General features: G+C 42.4%; 1 protein-coding gene across 2 annotated transcripts in view; it reads right to left on the bottom strand.

Moving 5' to 3' along the window:
- trabd2a (TraB domain containing 2A) overlaps nt 1–24,013 on the bottom strand; it is a 49,695-nt gene that overhangs the window by 5,958 nt on the left and 19,724 nt on the right. For both annotated transcript variants that reach the window (XM_040198260.2, XM_040198259.2), the window contains exons 4-6: nt 17,665–17,811; nt 17,074–17,248; nt 988–1,078 (exon numbers count right to left, since the gene is read on the bottom strand). In XM_040198260.2, the coding sequence (XP_040054194.2) occupies nt 988–1,078; nt 17,074–17,248; nt 17,665–17,811 (413 nt within the window). The remainder of the gene's footprint in view (nt 1–987; nt 1,079–17,073; nt 17,249–17,664; nt 17,812–24,013) is intronic.

Below are 24,013 nucleotides of genomic sequence, written 5' to 3'. Positions count from 1 at the left end.
TAACTTAATACAGCTCTGATACAGCCTTGGGAAAGTGAACAGTAAACAATGCGTCGGTTCTTGTGAATCCCTCATTTATTTGAGAGCAATTATATTCAAATCCAGGCATGGAGGGCTCCGCCTGTCACAATGGAAACTAATATGGAGAGAGGGATAAGTGGTATAACAAATAGGGGTTTGATTCCATGAACATCTTAAGGAATATGATCAAATATTTCAAACCAATGAGTACAAAAAATGACAAATTCCTGCAAAAATCACTGTTTTATTATATATATTTAAAATGAAAACAATAAGTCTATAATTTTTGTACTGAAAGTTAAACATAAAGTGCTTAAAATCTCCACATTTTTGGTTTTCCTCTTTATGTAATCTATAAATAAAATAGATCCATTGTCAATAGTACAGGTAAAATAATAAATTACAACTACAAAATGAAAAGCTGTTTATGAACATTTGGATAGAGTTTGACTCCCTTAATGGATAAGTAAGGAGCACAGTATTTCCTGATTCGCTAAGCAACGCATTTCTCACAAAGGGCCGAAGCAGAACTTCAACATCTGTTTCAGGTCTGAAAATGAACACGGTCCAACTCTGCAGTTGTGCTTACTGGTGAAATTGATTTCCCATTTCAGATCCAGTGAAAAGGTTGAAAGGAATATATTCCTGTCAGGGCCATGAGACAGCGGTTGCCCTCTGAAATGTGTTGTGGAAATGAAACTGAATACACCCATTCAAATGATAAAGTTTGGCCTTGGAGTTTTAAAGACTTGTGTTTTCAGAAGAAATCATCAATACAGCGACTGTGATACAGAATAGTTTTCCATCAGTCATCTCTGTATTCCACACCTTTTCTTGCATTTCAGATTTTGATGGAGATGTGTTAAATGTATTGTGATGTTAAGTTACAAAATGTCGGCGCTCAGAGATACCCGAGAGCATGAGCGTGACTGTGGGGAGCTAGAGGCGTTTTAGCAGTAAATGTACCTGTTTACGGGCTTCCCAGCAGGGGTGTGCTCCACACGGTATCCCTGGCGACGAAGTACTTCAATGACTGTGTTGTTTCCCAGAAAGTGACCTGCAATCAAAACGAACAAAAGTCATGTCACCTCACCTTCAAAATGCTAATGATTAGGCACAGCGAGCAAATTCAAACACAACATGTGCAACTCTTCCAACTGTAGTTCCTGGGAGAACTCGGCGTATATTTGCATTCCGTTCTCCACTATTGCACCTGCAGATTTACATTCTTTCAATTTGCACCATCTCTCTTCATCTTTTTTTCCCCTCGGCCGCTCTTGTTTCATAAACTATCCTTTGTTTCATTTTTCTCCACCTCTTTGTCTTTCTTCCTCCACCCTAGGTCACTCTTTATCCGCCCTCATATCAGCCGTTTTTTTTTTTCCCCTCCTCCCTCCATTTTCCTCTCTCCGTTCTCCTTCGTTATCTCTAACTCGCACTCTTCCTCGCTTTCTCGCTACTGACCCTCTCTAGCTACGAGAAGTGGGGGCTTTGAGGCTTCAGGTTGCCATGTCAAGAGGTCTCCATTCTTCCCCTTTGCTCTGACAAGGGGGAGCATGGGCCCATTGTTTGGGCCCGCTCGGCCGTGGCACCACAGAGCTGTGTAAACAATGAGCCCCGGCACTTTAATCTGGCCCAAAGCCATTGATGGAGAGCTTGGCCTCGATTCACTATTGGTGCCATAATTCTGCCTCATCTCTAGAAGGCGTTAGTGTTGGTTAAAACCAAGTCGCAGCGTGTAATAACCACGGAGGAGTACTAAGGAATGCAATGTCTGGTATACTGGTAAACTAGGGATTTTTGTCTGCCGACTGAAGGGAACAATGTCAAAGAAGTTTGATGGACCCTTTAAAAACTGACTATTTGGTATTTGGTATTTCTAAAGTCATGTTTTTAGTTCAGATTTAGAGTAACTGAACATAGACACCTCTCTAAATCATCTGGGCTCCTGGGAGAGTCTGAAGAGCAGCTACCAAGCATCTATTTTCTACTTCTAGCTGAAATCAGTATCAATACAGGTGGATGAATAAGCAGCAGCTTTTAACTCTCCATGGGGCTTGGAAACCACACCGAGAGACAGAGTTTCCCAGCCTGCCCACGTTTAGAAACAACTCAGTGTGATTTATGTGAGTTTGCTTCAGAGGATTAAGGTGGGACAAATGGAGCTGTTCGGCACAATGTAGGACCACAGAAGGGTGGGCGGCATTCAGGACTTCAAAGGTACACACTCTCATACACACTCTCATGCACACTCTCATGCACACTCTCATACACACGCAAATTCTATTAGGAGGTAAACCATCAGGCCTGATGTGTTCCCAAAGGATTCAATGTGTTTTTTGGGGCAAGAAGGTACTGCTATTATGTAAGAAAAGGAGATATTGAATAAAAGTGTTAGAAGAGGCCTGATGAATTGACCAGTCTAAACGTCCAAATTCCAAATCTAAAGATTGGCCAAAGCTTTTTTTTCATGAGATCGAAAGTGATACATTTTTATTTTGAGAAATTATTATGGGAAACAAAAGAATGAAGGATTACATTACATGCTTTAATCCAAAGCGATTTACATTGGATTCATTATTAGGAGCAGCCGTCAAAAAAAAAATGTTTGATACTAACTCTGCCAGTGAGACGATGTCACTGAAGGACAAACACAAACCAAATTCAGACACCCTTGATTGAAAATGATTGATGCCACAGAAAAAGGCAAAAAGAAGGAACAGAAAATTATGTTTTGGAATGTCGGCATTTTCCTGAAATTAGGCCTTATGTCTGATGCCGCCGCCAGTAAATGACGTATTTCTTCTATATATATTTCTTCTGTATATTCTAATACTTTGACATTCGCTCCAAAACAAAAAACATAATCGAAAAAATTCTGATTCTTATTGCGATTAATAATTTAGCATTCTTCCATTCTGTGTTAAGTTTAGTTCTGTCCCGCTGGTTTCACAGAAAGTAGACGTACTACAATTCCTTCAGGTTATTGGGTTTGACGTGGCTAATCTGAACGTACTCCAGCTATAAACATTTGATGTTATTGTTGAGTATAACTTCCACACTAACGTCAAAAAAATTGTTCAAAACATTTTGATTCTGTAGTTATTAAAGTTTTCCAAGTTAAGGCCCAAAATGTGTCACATCAGTGTTGCATCGGGTTCCGTACATGAGAAATAGTAGCAGTCATACGAGAAACTAGAAACAGGCCTGCAGCACATAGTTAAGACCCAGCCCCACGATTAAGAAACCCACTTCTGGAGTGACATCTGACATATATTTCCACAGATTATTTATTTAGGCCAATTTCATACATTTTAAAGCTATGAAATAGGCCCCCAAAAAATATATGTATACATATATACATCAATGCACAATATGCAGACTGTGTGTCTTTCCAGGAGCGGGGAGATGGCAGAGATAATGAGCAGAGACAGAACTGAAAGCTCTCATTCAAAGTTAACTGCCTACACGCCGCGACATTCATACATGGCACCGCTGAGTCATTGGGTCGCAGGTTAGCTCATGTCATGGTCATAGAATTTGTGGTACTGAACTTTTCTAAGAATTGACAGCTTTTATAACATCCTATGTCCAGTATTTTAAGGAAATACAATGGCTGCTGCCTGGAGCCGGGAAGCGGGACTTTCTTATACCAGTGCATGTGCACATGCTCTTATCTTAAGGATTCAAAAACACGTGGCTGCTTTTGCAAAATGTTTTAAATAACCATTTTGCAAAAAGCATTTTGAAGATACATTTGTCAAAGCAGTCTTTTTGCAAATGTATTTCAGCATAATGACTTATAAGTAGTATAAATGTAAAAGACCAGTTGAAAGAAATGGAATTGTAAGAAAAGAGATCGCTTGAGTTGCAAGCAAAGTTAAATTATCTCATTATTGGAGCACAGAAAGGTTGAATAAAACCTTTCCACACACCTGTACTCAGTAAGGAGAACACCAGATGAGCACACACATTATCCGTCCCTAGAAAGACATCCAGTCTCCACAATCAGCGGCTCAGATTATTAGAACAGATGGTGAATCTTAAATAATGTTCCTTTTTCCATTCACATCAATATTTACGTTACAACTCGTAACCACTAGCCAAGCAGCAGTCCTCATAACATTACAGCATGTTGGATAAACAAACCCTACAGGCAGTTCTGAGGCCATCCTGCCCCATACAGATGATGCTAACATGTTCCTGCTCGTGTGCTGGCCTGAGCAGCCTTCTATCACTAAGACCTACTTAAAGGAGACAGCGAGGTGTCTGTTACTTTCTTTAGTATTCTGTGTTTTATTTGCCAATGAAAGCACACACACGTTTGGTTTGACTGAGCATTGAAACGGGCAATTTTTAATGCTGTTGATTCTTGTGTAGATATTTGACATTGCAGTGGTTTTCGGAATAGAAATTACAGAGAGCTGTTAAAAAATAGCATTAAGCTTCTCAAACTATCATCAAAACTCAATAATGGACTGACATTTAGGATTTGACATTTCTATGACACTAGCGAAAGGGTTTTTTTTGGGGGGGGGTCCCTGCATTGGCTCAGAGTCAACAGTGGAGTGAAAGCTCGGGGTCTTCGTCAGTCACAGAGACAAAGCCATCCATTAAAGTGTCAGATATGTCAAAGAAAAGTAGCAGAACATGTATCGGCTATCCACTGGCATGAAGATCCAAGAGCCCCAAAAAAACAAGGCCAGAACTATATTAACGCTCATATCAAGTTCAGGGGAAAAAACCTCCCTGGACAGCACTTCTTCTTACGCCGTGAAATTGTCTGGAGTGTTTGACGGGGAGCCTGTTCCATCTCAGTCTCATCTATTAGCAGTCAACTGCAATTTTCTTGAAAGGAACAGGACACTGTTGCTCTCCTAATTAAGGAAATATGATCAAATACTGTCGAGATGCGTCATTATGAGGTAGCATTATAATGTAGTCTATCAGTCTTTATCTCCTAAAATGCACAACATGTTTGGGTGCACTCACTCAGAAATACTGTCATTTTATTATAGGATCACAAAACTCTTTTGGATGTATCCTATTGGGACCACTGACATACTGTACACAATTGCAATCCATCAAGTAGTTGTTTCCGTGTTTCAGCATGGCGGGAGGAGTACGGCAGTGGTGACCCCCACCACCGACCGACATCGTCATCCCCCCAAAGCTACTTTATAAAATGTTAGACGGCGACATGAATCCAGCAGAGACGCGCTAAGTGCTTTAAGTTAACATATCGTCACCGCAATTAAATGACATGAAAGCTGCAGTTACTGTTGTTTAATTCGAGTAACACAGCCAACTTGTGGTGTTGAAACCAAACAGCCTCTTCATGTTGGTAAAATATGCATCCCAGCAGGCACCACGGTTCTTTACCACTGGATGAGTCCTGGAAAAATGGTTTAAAACTAAATTGATGTTTTCGCCTGGAATCAATTTAGGATGATGTCACTTGCAACGATATGCTGTCATTGTGATTCAAACTCTGCAGGATAAGGATACGCTTAATATAATAGCATAGGGGAGAAGGTCTGTAGACGAACCGAGATAAGTTTGGTTAAATGTGTCATTTTGGGTTAAAAGAAAAACAAATATTGCACATCATTGCTCAAGCCGTTCTAAAACATACAGCATATTCGATTGTGGTACTTATGTACATTTAAAAAAACAGGTTCAGTTTTAGAGTGAAAGCGATGACTGAGCCAAACTAAACCTCGACATGTTGTTTCAGAGCTTCTGCTGCTCAGCAGTTAATTACCTACTGTAAAGGCCTTGTTTCTGAGCATGATGTCAACATCTCCCTAAAATTGAGCTCACCCTTAGACTGCGGTCATTCGCAATATCAGCTTCGGTGTCAGCGCGGCGGTATGACTCATCTATCTGCGGTCGTTAACATTACATCTCTGGTTGATTTGGGTTTGTTTTAGATGCGTTTGTGTCTTTGTCTTTCATGTTTTAAACGGTCTTTTACCCAACAGGCGTGGTTCATTCATTTTAGCATAAAATCACTTATATATATATATATATATATATATATATATATATATATATATATATATAGATATAGACAAATGTATGTTACAATAAAAATATACTCAGTGTATTCATAGATTACACATAGAGGTTAAATAAAATTTTATAAAAATGCGATCAGTAAAAATGATGAACGACAGTATTTTGTGAAAACCGCAGCATTACAGAAATCTATTATGACTTCCCAAGTGTAAGATATCAGCGACATGAGAAAGCTGCGATAAAACCCAACGGCGATATGGTCGTGTGAATTTGAAAGGACCATAAAAACAAGCAGAGAGCACAAAAAAAGACAGCTCTATTCCACGAAATTCGTTTAAAGAATGCAAACATCGCAACCACCATCAGAACATTTCTCTTTCAATTTCTCCCAGCCATAGTGAGACGCACAGATCAGGAACCAGCTGAATTCAATGGGTCATTCCTTTATTGTCTAACTGATACGATCTGTGTTTTGTCAACAGACACAGGCTGTTGAAAGAGAGACGGAGGGAAGAAGAAAAACAAAGACGCAGGACTCCGACAAAAAACACGAACAAACAAAAAAGAAAACAGAAAAAGACGGACGGAGGCAGAAACCGAAGGAACGAGTGCTGAGTTTAACATGGAAAGAGACAAACAGAGAGAAAAGTCACGCAAAATCAACACAGGGATGTTAAGTCTTTAGATGCCAGACTGTGATGGCTGAGAATGAGAGCATCCTGTGAGGATTCGGATTAAGGCTTGAACACCTCTCTGTTGAGCCCGCGCAGACTGTATCTTGACACGGTGCCCATGTAAAGTCTGCTACTCAAAAAAGCAGTGGAGCCGGGGCTGCGTGAAGCGATATCTTAGTTCGGCATGCATGTTTTCCGAAGCGAAACCGTAGCGCCTGGTTCTAGAAAAGACTAGATAGATAAATAAAAAATAACTTCTCACCTCTAAAACTACTAATACATCTTTAACCATAAAGTAGTTGTTACTGAAGCAAAATAAATATAATCCTTCCATATGATATTCCCAAATGTATTATATCAAAGTAGAATCATCTCAATGTTTCTGGAAGAAAATGTCACTGCCGAATGTTGATGACTGATCTATGGAAATCTATGTTTGGGGGAGTGCACCTAGAATGAAGGGAGAGGTGGTTTGTTTGGCTTACAAAGAAAATCTCCACTTGTGGCAATAAAAAAGAGATGGGCCATTAAACATGCCCACCCTTCAGTCTTTTCATTTACACGAAATTATGTTTCGCTGTGTTTCTCGTGAGGATAAAAAAACGGTGAAATGGTCTGCGCGAGTTCTCCCGAGATCGTGCAGAGCAACCTCGGCTTTGAATTTATGCTGAAAGTAAATGAGAAGCAGAGCACATAAGAGGCCTGTGGTGTGAGGTTGTTTTTTAAATAAACTCACATTCAACGTCTGTGGTGGCACACAGAAACTCTGGAGCTGTGTTAGGGATTACATCTGTCAGACTGCAATAGTCTCCACACTGTCCTCCGCTCGGCTCTTTCTGCCAAGAAATTATCGTGCTTGAGTGCACACCAGCTCGTTCGCTGTGGTCGCATGAAACCGTGATCAAGATCAAAGAAAATTCTGTTAAAGTGAGCATTTCTTTTAACAAAGTAAACCAGACGCTCTGAATGTCTCCTTTTTGCATAGAAATACCGTCTCAGACAACATCCCTACAATAAAGTCAAGTGAAAGGAGATTCCAAAGGCAGTTAAGTTGCTTTTTAAGTATTAATAAAATTATGAAAATAAAAATAAAAAAAAACTTTTTGTCTTCAGTTTGCCATTACCACACAGAAATCTACATTTGGAATATAAACGTATAATCGTTCAAATAGATATGTTTAACATTTAAGGGTAGGAAGGCTGAAAGACAAATTGTACAATTTATTTCAGAATATATATATATTTAAATCTCAAAATTTCTGGATGATTGTACGTCAGATAAAATGGATTGATTGAAACAGACACATAGTGCAATGTTATGAGCCCCTGCATTAGCCTGTACAGGCTGAACGAGGCTTCACACACTGCAGGGTTGAAGGATGCACTGTGGGTTCACATGGACCAGATTGGCATCAGTAAAACCATTACTCTAAAACAGCACCAACAAGTTTTGAATTAATCCAAAGCGAACTTATGCAGGAAATTGAATGGTTTCTACCGTGCAGCACAACCAGCTGTGTTATATTTAAATCAATTGAAGACTGTTATGCACACCGAAGGCTTGATCGCAATCTTTCAGCTCGTTCAACCAGCAGACGTACTGAGACATAACAGTGTTTCTTTTCCTCAAACGTGTGCCCTTTGCTCGTCCAAACCTTCCCAAATATATTCCATCAGTTTGCATTTTGCGGCCTCAACTTAAAACACATGATCCCGGCCAGCGTCGTATCCTGCTGCGGGTCTTTGCTCAGCCTTTCGTTTCTCTCGGTACAGAAAGAGGAAAGCAAAGGGGGAGTTGGATGCAAGATCATTTTTTGAAAAGCTGTCCACTGTCTCAGATGTTTCTCAAAACACGTGGCTCTGGGGCAATTTTGTGAGTTTTTAATTCAGGTAATCTGTCAGAGATCTTGTAGATATCAAATAAGGCCTGCAGATCATTTGTCATTTAGGTTTAGGTTCTAACTGAGAGCAGATCCAAAGGATGAAGGCTCTGTTTTTGTTGTTGTCTTTCCCTATGTTTCTTTTCATGCCTTCTGGGCCACAGTTCCTTACAATGACAGAAAGATTAGTCCGTCTTTTGTCCCATTTCCTCCCTAATCGCCGAACCCTCTATTCGTCACTCACTAGTTAACTAGTTCTGGATGGAATAGAGAGCTTGTCCGAAGGTATCCTGCCTCTCCGCCACAATGAAACATGGCCGATCTTTACATCGGTACATGTAGGGAAAATAATATCTTTTGAATAACGCCCTCTTATTTGCTCTCATGTGTAAAATAAGGTATAAAACCCACTCAGTGATTTCAACAAAAGCTGAGCCTGTGTAGAAAGCAGCGGATTGCATTGCTTTGCCTCATCAGTGGCATGAAACAGTTTACCCAAGATCTAATTCCCTACTTTCTTCTCAATACCTTTTCGATCTTAAGACCAATAAAACTATTAAAAAAAACTAAGATATATGAACAAATCGTTATAGTCGATTGATTCCAAGATATAACAACAATATATAAAAGTTATATTTGTACACATGCAGCTCATTTCAATGTAAACACTCAATCTGGTGCTCTGCGGCATCCCCGAATCCTGCACGGATTCAAACATCCTCTGTGACGATGCACGTGAGCCGTGCACGGCCAACAACACAAGTTCATTCATAGAGACAACCAGAAAAACTCCCCGACCCAAATGAAACAAAGTATTCAATACGTCCAGTGAGAGAGGGGGGAGAGTCGAGGCCACAAACCACATAAGACATGTTTTCGTATCCCCTCTGGGCTCTGAGTGTTGCTTTCATGTTTTTCCTCCAAAATAAAAAAAAGGACGGTGCTTGCATAAGAATTCTCACTCAGAATAGTCAATAGATGCAGAGCTTGTCAGATATGTCATTTTTCCATACGCTTTTCCTTTCATATAAGTGAGGTATTTGTGCCCGTGGGGAGGCCTGTTAAGAGCCGGTTCCAGGTGTACAAGGAAATGCTGCTGGGTTTGAATGGGGTCAAAGGGTGAGGAGTTCAACTCTTTCAATAAATCAAAACAAGCTGCATGAAATATGTCTTTCAAGTGCAGGGACACGGGCCTTTGACCCGATGAGTGCAACAAAATGTTCGTGTTTAGGTGCCTTTCACTCAGCAGCTTAACGACCAGTTAGTTTTTCAGAGCGGCTGACAGGTTTATCCTCCGATTTAGGAACAGACAGAGATGTTCCACGTGATACATTGCAGATGCTCCCGACGTGTTGACATCCCACTGTGCGTCTCCTGGTTGTAGGGGTTGTGCTTGGGATCGTAAATATGTAGAATAATATTTCACTCCTCAAGAGGACGGAGATGATGAGAGAGAGAGAGAGAGAGAGAGAGAGAGAGACACACACACATGGTCAGCGAGTCTGAGTTTCACATACCATAAAAAAAAGATCAGCGCATCTAGATTCATTTTTAAAGCAGTTAAAGGAAAAGTTGTGCTGTCACTGATATTAATACTGATAAAGTAATCTACCTGGATCAGAATATTTACGTAAAATATTCAAATTACTCGTAGAAGAGATTTAAAGGAAACAAACAACCTTACCTTAGTTTGCATTTAGGCCATTCAACCGGATAAACCCTACGCCTTTGCATTGAATTTGATCAAATACTGAATGACTTCTTCATCTCAAAGCTCATTTAGTTGAACCGCAAACGTGGACCTCAGCTGTTTCTCTTTTCTTACAAAGTAATTGCTTCAAGTTGTGTTTTTTGCCTCCAGAACTCACGGATCTGAAGCATTAAGACATGCTTCCTGCTGCCACGAGTAACCGAAGGTGTCGCCAAATCCACCAGAACAGAAATGTTGAGGAGTAACCAGACAGGCAGCATACTCCGCTTGCAGGCAGTGAAGCCAATGGAAGTCTCTTACAATTTGCATCTCGACTGGCCAGCAGGTCTCAAAATATGGTAACGTCTGTTCAATTGTTGCAAAGGGCCAAGACTGTGGCAGATGTAATCCAAGATGGCGACGCACAACTCGCCGAACAAGAGGCTTCAAAACCAGTTTGCAAACCAATGGGTGGAGAACTCGGCACAATTTGGACATGCAATATATTGGCATTATTTCATAAAAAAAGAAAAAATTCCACGAGATGCAACATAAAAATGTGAAATAATTACAGAATAAGAGTTTGATGCTAATTTAAATGGATGGACTTATTAATCCAGGCTGGGCAGGTGTTCTGGTCCACCCAGAGTGTGTGGTAGGTCGGGTCTGGGTTTTAATGGTGCTGTATGACATGTGTGTACTTATGTCAGCGACTGCCCCAAACAGTTGTAAACTGGCTGTTTATGAGGCTGAGGTGCTGTGAAAAAAGCACGTTTCTGACTTTCACACCATCAGTGGAAGAAAAAAAGCAAAAGAGTGCACCGACCGCAGTGATGCAGTTTGAGTGTGAAAACACACTGGAGATACTTTGGAAAGGTACGTGTGAGGTTGGAATGTTCAGTCGATCAGCTGTAACTACAGCCTAAACTCTCATGGGCAAAACCATACATAGTTAAGGTATGGTTTGTATGCAAAATGCATTCGATAGACGTCTATTTCATTTATTTGAAATTCCCTCAATTCTATTACGACTGCTTGCTAAATAGACTTAAATTATTTTATTCGGAGCTGCATGACAATATTGTGTTTTGAACAGTTTGTTATAGGAGATCTATATACTAAGGGCAATGTGCCATGTATTCCATGGAGGCATCTTTCACATTTCCAACGGTCTCGGTGCATTATTTAAGACACATTTTCCAACATTTCTGGCATATTTGAGATCCTTAACACGTTCAAGTTTTATTTTTAAATAAAGGTCGTGATTTGTTGAGCAGGTTTTTGCTGCACTGCGTGCTCCCTGGCTATGGGTCAACAGTGATGAAGACAGTACGGTGTTTTTAAACCTAAAAAAAACATGTATTTTGTTTCATTGTCAGATGCTAAAGATGACTTTGAACTAGAAAGCACTAAAAAAAAATGTAGGTCACTTTTCTTCTCTGCTGTCAAACACATAAATTTGGTTCAGCCAGTTCACCGCGCTGACTTAAACTACACCAGAGTATTAAGTGACTATTTCCTCGCTCAAGTAACGACAGCAGCCCACACTCTAACAAGCCGGGGTCCTCTCTGTGAGTTATGAGTTCATGTCATGAGCCTCAGCTCCATTTATCACAGTCTAGCCGCCACACTGAACAGCTCACTAACCGGGGAGGGGGGTCACTTTTTTGGCCCTGCCGACCTAAATAGCAAAAGATCCAAAGGTGAACCGTAATTGTCTGTGTAAAGAGTCAAACATGTGAGGGTACAGTAACCATCAGAGCCCGTCGACCACATGGGCAATTACACCACCGCAAATATTTAAATATGTGGTTTGGGAGCGGAGAGTTCGAGGGGAGTCATGATGTGCTGAGCGCGTCGAGAAACAACGATGCGTTTAGGTTCAGCCAGGAGAGGCTAAGAAAGTCAAGAATTAGTGAGAGCCCTCAGCCATCAGCGATACGTAAACACATCATTTCATTCTAGTGCCAGCGCATGGCCGAGATAATAAAGTGAACATGGTTTGAGATTGTACACTTGGATTGGGTTACTGTACCGGCAGAGCGCCGCAATAACCGCTTCCATATGCCTGCCTGCCCGTATGGCGCGTTTTAAACAGCATCATTTGCGTTGAGTGATGGCCGCGCTGTTCCAAACAAACACATCGGGTGGAACAGACAAATTTCCAGGAGGTATTTACTTACAGTGCAGTAAAGTATAGCAATGCGTGACAATGCCCTAAAATCGGAGAGCCGGGGTACGCGGGCAGCGGTTCAGTTACGCGCCGGGAGACCAAAGAACTTCAGTTCTGACTCCGTGGATACGAGCAGAGTGCGTTGTGTTAAGTTACTGCTCTGACATTCAAACCCTTCCTGACGCAGTGTAAGAACTGGCAAGTCTCATCCGTCGAATATCTCACTCCAGCCAGCAGGCAACTTTTGTTGCTTTAAAAAAAAAAAAAAAAGCAGCACTGAAAGCTCGGCCAGATTCCAGAACTCCCGTCAAAGCCAAAACAATTGTTTTATGTGGATGTCAGTAAAGGTCGAGGCAATTGTTCTGGTACCCTTCTGACCCTTCTTTTTAGTTGAATCTAGCTCGGAGGCTGAAGACTATTCAGGGGAAAGTGCTGTAAGGAACTTTGTGTTACACGCAGTGTTTCCTATTCCGTAAATCTAACAACGGCCACCTAACAGTAAATAAACCTCTGTGTGGTCACCACACAACACAACGCTGTTGCAGGCGGCTCTCATCATCTCTTAGTCCGTCTCTCAATTACCTTTGTTCTTTGAGCTCAAAATGCTGTTGGCCAAATCCTCTGGAGAAACCAGCTCTGTGAGATGCAGACACATTTTAGAGGAAAGGCACAGAAAGCCGTGTGTGTTCCTCTCGGCTGACCGGTGACCACTTGTGTTTGTTTGACTGTTTGCCTTTCTGACCACTACTCCGACCAGACCGCTGTACAAACAATATTTCACCAAACGCCAGGGCTGGAATGCAAAATCGGTCTCTATATCTAAGAACTGATACAGAGTTAACGTCAGCGCCTACTATATAATATTGATTGGGAAGTTTCTCAGATAGTTCCTCACAAACAAACTGCGTCTCGTCTGGTGCTGTTCCTCATCCCGAGGATGTCGTATGTGTACAGACTGTAAAGCCCTCTGAGGCCAATTTGTAATTTGCGATTTTGGGCAACACAAAATAAAATGAATTGAATTGAATCCAGTGTGTGGACTAATTTGGCATAAATGTGATAAAAATGAAATATTGCACAACGTCACGTTGTTTCTTTGTGAGATGCTACTAAACGTCTGTAAGATGTGCGATCGATGTAAAAGCAACGTTTTTTCTTTTCATAGTCTTTTTCTAACTTCTGAGCAGAAAGATACTCCTAGAAAACAGGACAGCGGGAGAATGAGCGTGCGTGTTGCGTGTTATGCTGTAAGCACATGAGAAATCATTTAGGGTTAGAAAATGTGAGCTCTGGTTTGGCACTGTGGGACGGCCAATTATTAATGCCTTCTCCGTAAACAACCCCCCCCCACCCCCCCAACCCATAAAAAAATCACTAGACATTTCTTCCACCAAAGACACAGAGATGGGAGAAAAAACATTCACCCTGTTTTCTTCACTGTTGTTAAACTTGTAACTACATGAACAGTTATTAAGGAGTTCAGCTACTTTCAATCACAGTTTTACGAGACTTCTGCTTCGGATTAATTTATTTAACAACAGGTCATGATTGAATATCTACAACAGGAGCATTGGGTTTTACTGCAGAGGTGGCTCATCACCTCAATACGCCGGGCTTTTTGGCAACAAAGTTCACAATGCTATCAGATTAGACGTTGTTGCAGTGCATTTCGGATGCTTACTGTCATTAATCCTGGCAGACAAACATGAACTGGGCCTCCAGAAGCACTAAAATGCTGTTTCCTTCAGCAAAGTGCACGCTGGATCCAACCAGGCAAGCTGACAGGAAATAAATGATGGTGTACAAACTGTTCCGTTAAGTTGTTGTGGCTATTAGGCTTATTATCGGGGAAAATTTAAACCCTCAACAATTTTCCATACAGGTCAGTAAGGAATCTGCAAGCAAAGCCCTGCACGCTAATGGAATCCTTCAGAGAAATATGATAAATATGTGGCTTTTTCCTCTGAATCCGATTTACTTCAAAGTCTGGAAGGATTTTAAGTAATCACAATTTAAGCTTACTAAATTACAATTTTAGGTTCCTTCCAAGTTCCTTGTCGTTGCAACACCTCAGACTGATACTAAATTATTAGCTAGGGAAATACTAAATGCTCAATAAGCCTCCGAATCTGTCACCGCATCCTTTTGCAAACATCCAGAGACACGAGATGGTCATTGATAAGACTGCTCTCACACCTGACAACAGGAAAGTTGAGTACACCGACATAATGGACTCCTTTGTAGTGAGTGTGTGTGTGTGTGTGTGTGTGTGTGTGCGCGCGTGTGTGTGTTATATCTATGTGTCTGTGTGTCCTCTGACCCCTCCAGGGATAATTAGGGGCACATTTTTCTCCGATCTGTCTTGGGGGCAGTGGAGGTTGTGCGTGTGTGTGTGTGTGTGTGTGTGTGTGTGTGTGTGTGTGTACATGTATATGTGTTTCATGCATATGCACATGTGCGTGCCCCCTAATGTGCCCCATCCCGTTCCTTGAACATGCCGATGCAACCCGCCCTCCGTACGTCTGGGTCTAGAACTTCTGGGCTGATTACCCGTATCACTTTCACTCACCGGCTCACACACACACACACACGTTCAAACACACACACACACACACACACATGATAACGGACACACAAATATACACACACCTTTTTAGACCAAGCCCTTGTAAAGGCACCTCCTCAGGGACAAGTGGTGAAATGTACTCCTTGTTAGGGTTTGTGTGTGTGTGTGTGTGTCTGCTTTTTCTCAGCTGTTTCCTGTCAGCTCTGAGACCAGCAGACTGTGAAGGCTTCTCTCTCTCTCTCTCTCTCTCTCTCTCTCTCTCTCTCTCTCTCTCTCTCTCTCTCTCTCTCTCTCTCTGTCTCGCTGCTCCAACTTTGCAGCGTCTCTGCTTCTAAATGACCCAAGAAACTTTGGTTTCTGACAATTCCTTCAGCAGTCAAATGTGACTGTGAAATTCGTTGCATTAAAAGGGTTTCCCCTCTTCTAAATAATGACTGCATATACGCTTAATCTTATTTGGGGGGGTCACATTTTCTTAATAGTTTCAATGTTCTAATGATAAATGGAGTAAAAGTCCATATTATGCATTAGTGAGTGAATGTGATGGACTAAAGATGAATGACATGGATTGTGACCTTTAGTTTATGGTAACATTGTATTTTAAATACAGTTTAATTGGAATTGATTCATGAACACTTTTACATTTTGACACACCCCCTTGGCCTTCAACAATTTTTGGACCAACAAAAAGGATCCTTTGGATAGTTGAGAAAATGTTGGTTTATGAAATCATTTTATAGTTGCAGGTCTGTTATACTGGTCTCTTATTCATTGGTGCCGGTAGACTGCTAGAAACATAATACATTTGGAGAAACCTGGCCATTAAAACCACCTTTTCTATGAACTAGTTATCCATCTGCAGATGTCATTTGCAGTTAATACATATTTAGGTTTATGGCTTTATCTTCTTTCTTCTGCTCTTTATTGCACAATGAATCAAACTTGTGCACTTAAAGTTGTGTTACCGTTGGCTTTTGGTTTGTATCTGTGCTTAAAGGATGCAATTCCTTCTTTACCTTAAATGTAAAGCGCTATCTTGTGTGGAAAGCATTAAACGTTTTGGAGTGAAATGAGAACAAACTAAATACATTTATTTGATTTTAAAAAACGCATTCGAGTAAATTATTGCTTCTTTTTCTTGTTTTTCAGGTGTGAACAATCCTTTCATTAAACGATAAGAGGCCAAACAAAGTTTTCCCCAAAACAAAGACAGTCTGCCCCTGGATATGCTCAACCGAGAAACACATACACACTCACACAAAGAGCCATCGGTGCTTTCAGTAGTCAACTTTGTGGAATCGCCAGTTATCTATAGTCTCTTTATAATCCCTGTTTCAAGTCAAATCTCTTATCGGGCTGTCATGAGGTTGCTTCGTAGTCGTCGAGGAACTCTAGGAATTGAACTGAGCTTTCTCAAACTATGTGAAAGAACTGAAACAGGCCAGATGTCGGCGTCTGCTCAGCCCTGAACTGATAAAAGGACCATTTATTGAGCTTCTGCCTTTGGACCCTCGGCTGATAAAGCTATGGATCAATGTTTTTGTCTAGTCTAGTTTAGTTAAGTCCAATAAAGGCGCTGATAAATGGCCGAGCTGCTTTTCAACAGAATGAAAAAAACAATGAGAGGGAGGAAAATGTGCATTTGTCCTGAAAAGTAAATGTCCGAGGAGGAATTTGTAAATAGACAGAACATTGCATCTAACACAATGTTTCTTTTTATTTTTTTACATACAGCCCCGCAGATTAGAGAAAGCTAATCAGTGAGTTGCCACATCTCAATCAACTGGGATTTCTGTGCCTCTTTTCTTGTTGTCTCTTTGTCTCCATGTTTGTTAAGCTGCTCAGTCCGTTAAGCCGTCCCTTGCAGAAGTGCTCCTCTAACAGAACGAGGAATTTAACTCATTTTGCGGGAGAGATAAGCGCAATCTTATTGAGTGCTTTGATGGAGGACTAAATAACTAAACGTGTCGGTCTGACATTTTGGCCTGGAACCCAGAGAAGATCATTTGATAACACACACTCACACAAACTACACGCTTAGCACCAACCTGCGCCGAATGCGAAGAAGAAGCTCTTGTCGGGGTTGTCCTCCAGCAGTGCCTTGACCCTCTTCCCCATCCTCTCGTTCCTCTTGTAGATGAGCTCCTGTCGAAAGTAGCTGTCTATTTCCTGGGCGGTCACCTGCTCGCTGGGTGGCAGTGTCACGTTATTGAAGTTAGGGACCTAGACAGGGAGAGGAGATTACTTATGTTTTGTCTTTCCCAGCGCTTAAAGACCTTCTAAAAACACAATGAAACGTGTATTTGAAGCGACTACGATGAACTGGGGTCGTTAGGAGGAAGACGAGAAAACATAATAGAGACAAAGACGCGACGAAGACAAACGGAAGGACGGAATAAGTTAATTGGCAATGTGACAGAGAAGAAGGTAGAAAGGTCGGGGTGAGGGGGGGATGAAAGGTCAGTCAGCGGGTTAGGGGTTACGGTAAAAGGTCAAGGGTCATGTCACTGGGACACTCAACAGGTCAAAGGGTCATAATGACTCTTTGCCTATTAACTAGATTGAAAGTAGTTAAAGTCCACCGCTGTATGAGATAAGATAAAACAACGATCAGACAGGCGAGAGACGATGAGACTGACCTGTGAGGTGTCATGATTGAAGATGATGGAGTTGAGATCTCCACAGTTATAGTGTCTGATGAGGTCCTCGGTGGTGTACGGGACCTGCAGGCTTCCTGCCCTTAAAGACTCCTGCTGCAACAACGTCTGGTTCAGGGCAAAGATCACCTAGAATGAGACAACGGCATTTAGTTATCGATTCATTTGTTTACCCTGAAGGCTCTTAGGCCTCATAGTTCTATACGTATTTGGTAAAAGCAATTAAACGTATGTTTGAAATTACGATACAGGATTAATAATGCACGACTTTGCTCACGATCATCTCTTTCACCTGTAAAAACAATCCTGGATATGTTTACTCCAGTTAGAGAACTTGAATGAGTTTGAAATGACTTAAGTAGTTTAAAACTACTCGGGGAAGTAGATAGATTTGTAGATAGAAGATGCGACAGTAACTGACGACAAAGTTATCAAAATAGGTTTCAATTTAATAATTAGAGGATGTGTTACCACCTCTGTTACAGTTGATTAAATGAAATTAAATGCAAAGCTATACAAACAGTCTTCAGGCCTGTATCAACCGGCCTGGACCAGGAATGTAACCACAATCCATAGAACTGTAATTGAGATATTTCCATCTGGACCAAAGCACTTTGCTTTGCATTGCCTGCTTTGCATTTTAGCATTTTGTCAACTGACCAACAACAACAACAACAACAACATCGCTCTCCATAAAGGCCTTAATTCACACGTATGTCTAGAAAACATATTTTTGTTACGCCTTGAAACCTTGATGTGATCTAAAACGGGTAGCAAACTTATAAATACTCTGACTGCAGAGCAAAGGAGACAGTTTGAGTTTTCTAACCCTTCTGTGCTCCGCTGCAGAGACTCAACTATTGTGTGAGCGTGAAATCAGCCAGTGTTTGGTGAGAGGGCCCTGGTGTGCCTATGATCAGTACGGACGCATGCATGCACACAAACACACGTGAACGCACACACACACACACACACACACGTACTCTGGAAGTCCCAGGGTTTGCACATAGAAGACTGAGACAGACACACAAAGAAACCACGGCCACTCACCTCAGCTCATGCTCTCCCTGTGATCTCCCCGCCGCACAAACACACACAGAAACACACACACACGCGCGCGCGCGTGCACACCGCTCACCCTGCAGGCCATTGATCTCACGCTCCATAGAAGAGGAAAGTTTGTATGGCTTATTTGTATCTCAATGGGAGCAATCAGTCAGAGTGAGGATGTGTTTCATCAGCCGTGGAACAGCCATGTAAAGGTGAATACAGTATGTCCGCGTGTTTTTACACTGCAGTGTGCCCGCTTGCACTTTCAGATCTTTGTCAAATGGATTCTGTATTGATATGCATACCCGTACGCCGACCGGGGCTTTTCTAAGGTGCTCCGATGACACTCTTCTCTGTCGGGCCGGCCGGCCCATTGTGGGAGCCTTCGGTGCAGCGAGGAGAGGAGGAGATGAGGGCAGCCTGGAGCAGATGCCTTCTTGTCCGAGAGACAAAGAACCCCTCCGTCACCCTCTCTTCTCGTTTCCCCTGCGCTCCTTCCAGCTTTCATCGGCCGCGCATCAAAGTAGCGCTCTGCATATGAAAAGGGCCCCCGTCTTTATGCCGCGCAAATTAGCCTATCGCGCCCCTCCCCGGCTCATTTCACAAAAAACACCCTCACATCTGTGCCACGTCAGTGAAGGAAGGCCCTCATCTGCAAGGTCTCCCTTTTTTTTCCCAGCTCTCTCCTCTCCTCTTTCTCCGCTTGCCGTGCCTTTCAGCCCCTTAAATTATGGCTGCTGAGGGAGGAGGACAAGGAGGGAGGGTGGTGGGGGGGGGGGGATCAGTCATAGCCAGTTAAAAAGAAAGAGAGTAAAAAGAAAGGGGGAGGTTAAGGGATGGAAAAAGATAGCCGGGAAGAAAACACAAGCGAGGAAAGTGAGAGAGGATACGGAGAAAGGAAGAGAAAGAAAACCTCCATGAATGATTTCTTTCTTTCCTCTGGGATCCTCCTCTTCTGTTAGTGCACTGTGGGTCAGTGGGTACACTTTCCCACTCGGCTCCTTTCATCAGGTTCCCCTGTTTTTTCTTCCGACCCCCCCCCCCCCATCCCCTTCAGCACGCACACACAGACACACCCCTTGCTGATATCAAAGCAGGCAGAGCCAATGAAAGTCAATAATTGTCCTTTGTCATGGAAATGCCCCCCCCCCCCTCTCTCCTCGTTGAGATGGACTAGGGTGGCTGTGTGCAACCAGAGCAAACAGCATCACAGTCAGATTCCCACATGTGGAGGTTTTGGAGTGTTCGGCTACACACAAAAAAAACTCTCGCTGCTCCACAGTTGGTTGTCTTCATTTGCAAGATAGCGAGGGGGATTCCATAGTTGCCGTCATGAAATAGTTGATCACCTTCCAAAAATCATTAGCCTGTTGAGAAGAGTAATATCACTTCCTCAACCTACCTCCAGCTGCACGCACCGGGACCTAAGATCTATTTGCATGATCAGAAGTGAGATTCCACAAAAGAAGCAGACAGAAAAACAACCACCTGCACCGTGCAACTACATCGGGGTGATTGCACACTCCCTTTTTATTTGAAAACCACTATTAGGACATTAGACATATGTGAGACAGAAGTGTGTGTGGGGAGGCGCCATAAGGATAACAGATCAACGCCGAGCTGGCAACCCAGTTGAGGTTTGTACGGTAATATAGGGACAAAAAAAAAGTGAACTTGTTGAACGGTTGTTTCAGTTGTCATTCATCCCAACTCGTTTGCTTTAAAACCGACAGCACTGTTGAGCCGAAAGACCACTTTTAACAGCAGGACGGCATCGCGGCACCGCAGCCTGCACCGCTCAAACGCAGTTCGACACCCGGCTGCTTTCACGCTACCGCAGCATAACCACAACAAGTGGAGGGGAGGCGATGCAGCGTATTTAGTATCAATCTGTCAGCAACACAGTTTGTCTGTGTGTGGATGTATAATGTGTGTAAACTGCTCTCACCGTGTGAATCTGGTGCAATGAGAACAGCTTATAAACACAGAGATAAACTCCCTGAATGGAAAAGCCTCTGGCTAACTGATGTTTTTCTGATTGGAAGTGTTGGCAAAGGAGATGACAAAAGTTGAATTTGAATCTGGATATGAAACTAAAGAGAAGCACTCAGCTGTCGTTCTGTCGGTGTGTTTCCTCGTGTTGTGTCCATGTCTGTGTGTGCTTGTCCCAATGCAGCCTGTCCACACTGTGTTGACCAACCATGTTTTTCAGAAACGCCGCACTTGCAGCGCTGGACACCTCCCAAATATAAATGAATGACCTCCAAACAGTTTCCTCCCCGACTCCCTGAAGTCATGGGAGCAATAAGACGCTCCCTCTCTCTGTCATACGTATTGCACACACATAGAAGGGGAAGGCAGGGGGGGGGAGGGAGGGAGGGAGGGAGGTGAGGCCTGTTGATGCTGTTGAAAATCGACAGCTGATCCCAGAGAGAGAGAGGACAGACAGAGATAATGAGGGAAATGGACTCTGAGTGTTGATGTTATCAGAGGCGGAGAGCACGAAGGTAAATAGAAATAAACAGAGATTAGAGAGTTTCTTATGAGTTCTTACGTTATCCGCAGATCTTAGTCGGTGCAAAAGACGACAGAAGCACAGCAGCCCTGTCACGTAGTCCCACATTTAGACACCAACACCTGGTTATGGGTTTTTTTAACTGCAAGATGCAACTTGTCCTCTTTTTTCCGCATGGCGGGGCTCAGGGAAAGATTTCAGCAGCAGATTTTAGGTTTGATGTAACCGACCCTGAATATTAAGAGGCATATACGCCTGTTGTAAGCATATACGTCACATTGAGTCAGAATTGGAAACCAGTGTGTGAAGCAGCCATCCTCTGAGAGAAGTGAAGACAAACACTTTCCAGTCACCTTGGTGGTGACAATGTATGATACAAAACACTTCTCTGGTGGAGTTATCGGTTACTTGGGAATAAAGACGTGAAAAATAAACTTATTTTCAAGTGCATATACGTTTATGGGGAAATGACTGTCGGGAGTATTGCTAATGGGTACTGCAGCTGCAACAAATGGTCACAGCCTCATTCAACAGGTATTCAGATTCCACATTCGCACACACACAGACACACACATCTGCATGTGCATTAATCTTTCAGCACTGCACAAGTGAGCTTTCACTTTCTGGCTTTAAACACACACACACACGCACACACACACACAGACCTGTCAGTTTAAGTTATCTGTATTGTTTTTACGTCCTCTAACCTTCCTCATCTACATCTTTTTTCGTCCCCGGCCCCCCTCTTTTCTCCTCCAGTCCTTTCAATTTCCCGCATGAGCATATTTTCTGTTAGCCCCCCCCTTGGCTACACCTTCGCTCTCTCCCGTCCATTCATCCTCCCATCATTTCATTCCTCCCTTCTTCTCTCCTCTTTGATCATGTACATTCCCTCCCACCCTCTCCTCATATGCCTCCTTCCATCCATCTCTCCCTCCCGTTCTTTCTCCTTTGATCCTATACATCCCCTCTATCAGCCAGGTCTTTAAAGATTTGACCCCCGCATTCCTCAGGTCACACATGACCTCTTTGCTGCATGTGTACGTATGTGTATGTGTACACCGCCTTGTGTGTATACACCTGTGCAAGATTAGGGTGTTTTTCTGTGTATTTGTATGTACATGTATGTGCTGGTCGTTGTATAGATGTGTGTGTGTGTGTGTGCTTGTGTGTTTAAATGCTTCATCATTGTGGATTACTGCAGCTGAGGGACTCAAAGCCGACCTTTGAGGATGGCTTATTCATTCTCAAATATGAGACAAAAGAAATAAAATGAGGGGCCTTTCGAGACAGAAGAGAAAGAGAGAAGATGGAGAGAGAAAAGACAAAAAAAACCCAGATGATTTCATTGCTAAACCCGATAGAGAAAAAGGTCCACGCCTACATTTTTGACAATATTGATGACTGAAAATTGTTAACCTCGTCTTTCCGAAAGGAATATCCACCGGCATAATTGATGTTTATCCCATTCCTTTTGATCTTGAACAACTAAATGGATGAATGTTGCCAAGAGCAACATTCTGCACAGCCGGTGTGCACGCGTGAAAGTATATTTCGCCTATAAAAGTTCATGAGAAATGTTTTTCACTTCATGAGATCGCTCAAACATAAGGTTTATTCTCAAAGGGAGCGTGTATTTTCAGCTCTGCAATGGTCACAGCAAATTATTATTTTCATTGACTCAATTTATTCATTCTTTTTCTATGAAATATTTAAATGATTTCAGCACCCATGCCATGAAATGGCAGAGGAGTTATTGTTTAATGTGTCCAATTTCCAAGTAGTAGTTCGAGATGTATTTCTAAATGTTGGCAAATACATTTAATTTATACGTTATATCTGCTTACAAATACTACAGTGTACAGTGCCAAAATAAATAGATACTAAATGGGAGGGTGGGGGTCCGTGTCACACTAATGGCCAGCACACAAACCACATGTAAATGTAGCGGTGATTCCGGGTTTTCTCTTTCTTTCTGTGTGTTCCCTGTTTTCTGTCTTTGTGTCTTTGTCCAATACCTCTCTCTCTCTCTCTCTCTCTCTCTCTGTCTCTCTCTCTCTCTGTAAAAACATTGTGGGGTGCGTTTAGCTTGGTGCCTGGACACAGCCAAATATTTAGGCTGTCACAAATAATCAGCCTCAAACCTAATGGCTGAAGTTCTGTGTGTGTGTGTGTGTGTGTGTGTGTGTGTGTGTGTGTGTGTGTGTGTGTGTGTGTGTGTGTGTGTGTGTGTGTGTGTGTGTGTGTGTGTGTGTGTGTGTGTGTGTGTGTGTGTGCGTGTACTGGGGATTGTGGTGATTGAAATGTCAACTTCTCCCACTCTCTACACTCTATCCCGCTTCACTGCATCCTAAACAAGCCGTACATGAGCTGCGACCGACAGACGCTTAGACACAAACGTGCCGTACTAGATGTGTACACATCACTATTATATTACACCTTCAATAATGTACGACAATCAAAATAAATACTAAATGAATGTCCGGCAATTCTGATAGTCGGTGAATATATTCGGCTTACTGAATGTGCGAAGAAATAATAATAATAATTAATATATTAAGTCAATATAGCAACGAGTAACACAGTCTGACACTACTCCAATGAACGATAGACATCCGTGATTCACGTGTGTCACTCTTCCTTTCTCTCTCTTATACGCGCACACACACACGCTGGTACAAAGCAGCCGTCAGTCCACCGAGGAACAACACGAGCGCCTTGAAAACACAGCGAGCCACAAGGAAAACAGCCATCAATCTCCATGAC

The sequence above is a fragment of the Gasterosteus aculeatus genome, chromosome 14, assembly GCF_964276395.1.
Source record: "Gasterosteus aculeatus chromosome 14, fGasAcu3.hap1.1, whole genome shotgun sequence".
Classification (NCBI taxonomy): domain Eukaryota; kingdom Metazoa; phylum Chordata; class Actinopteri; order Perciformes; family Gasterosteidae; genus Gasterosteus; species Gasterosteus aculeatus.
This window is presented reverse-complemented; position numbering and strand designations above follow the sequence as displayed.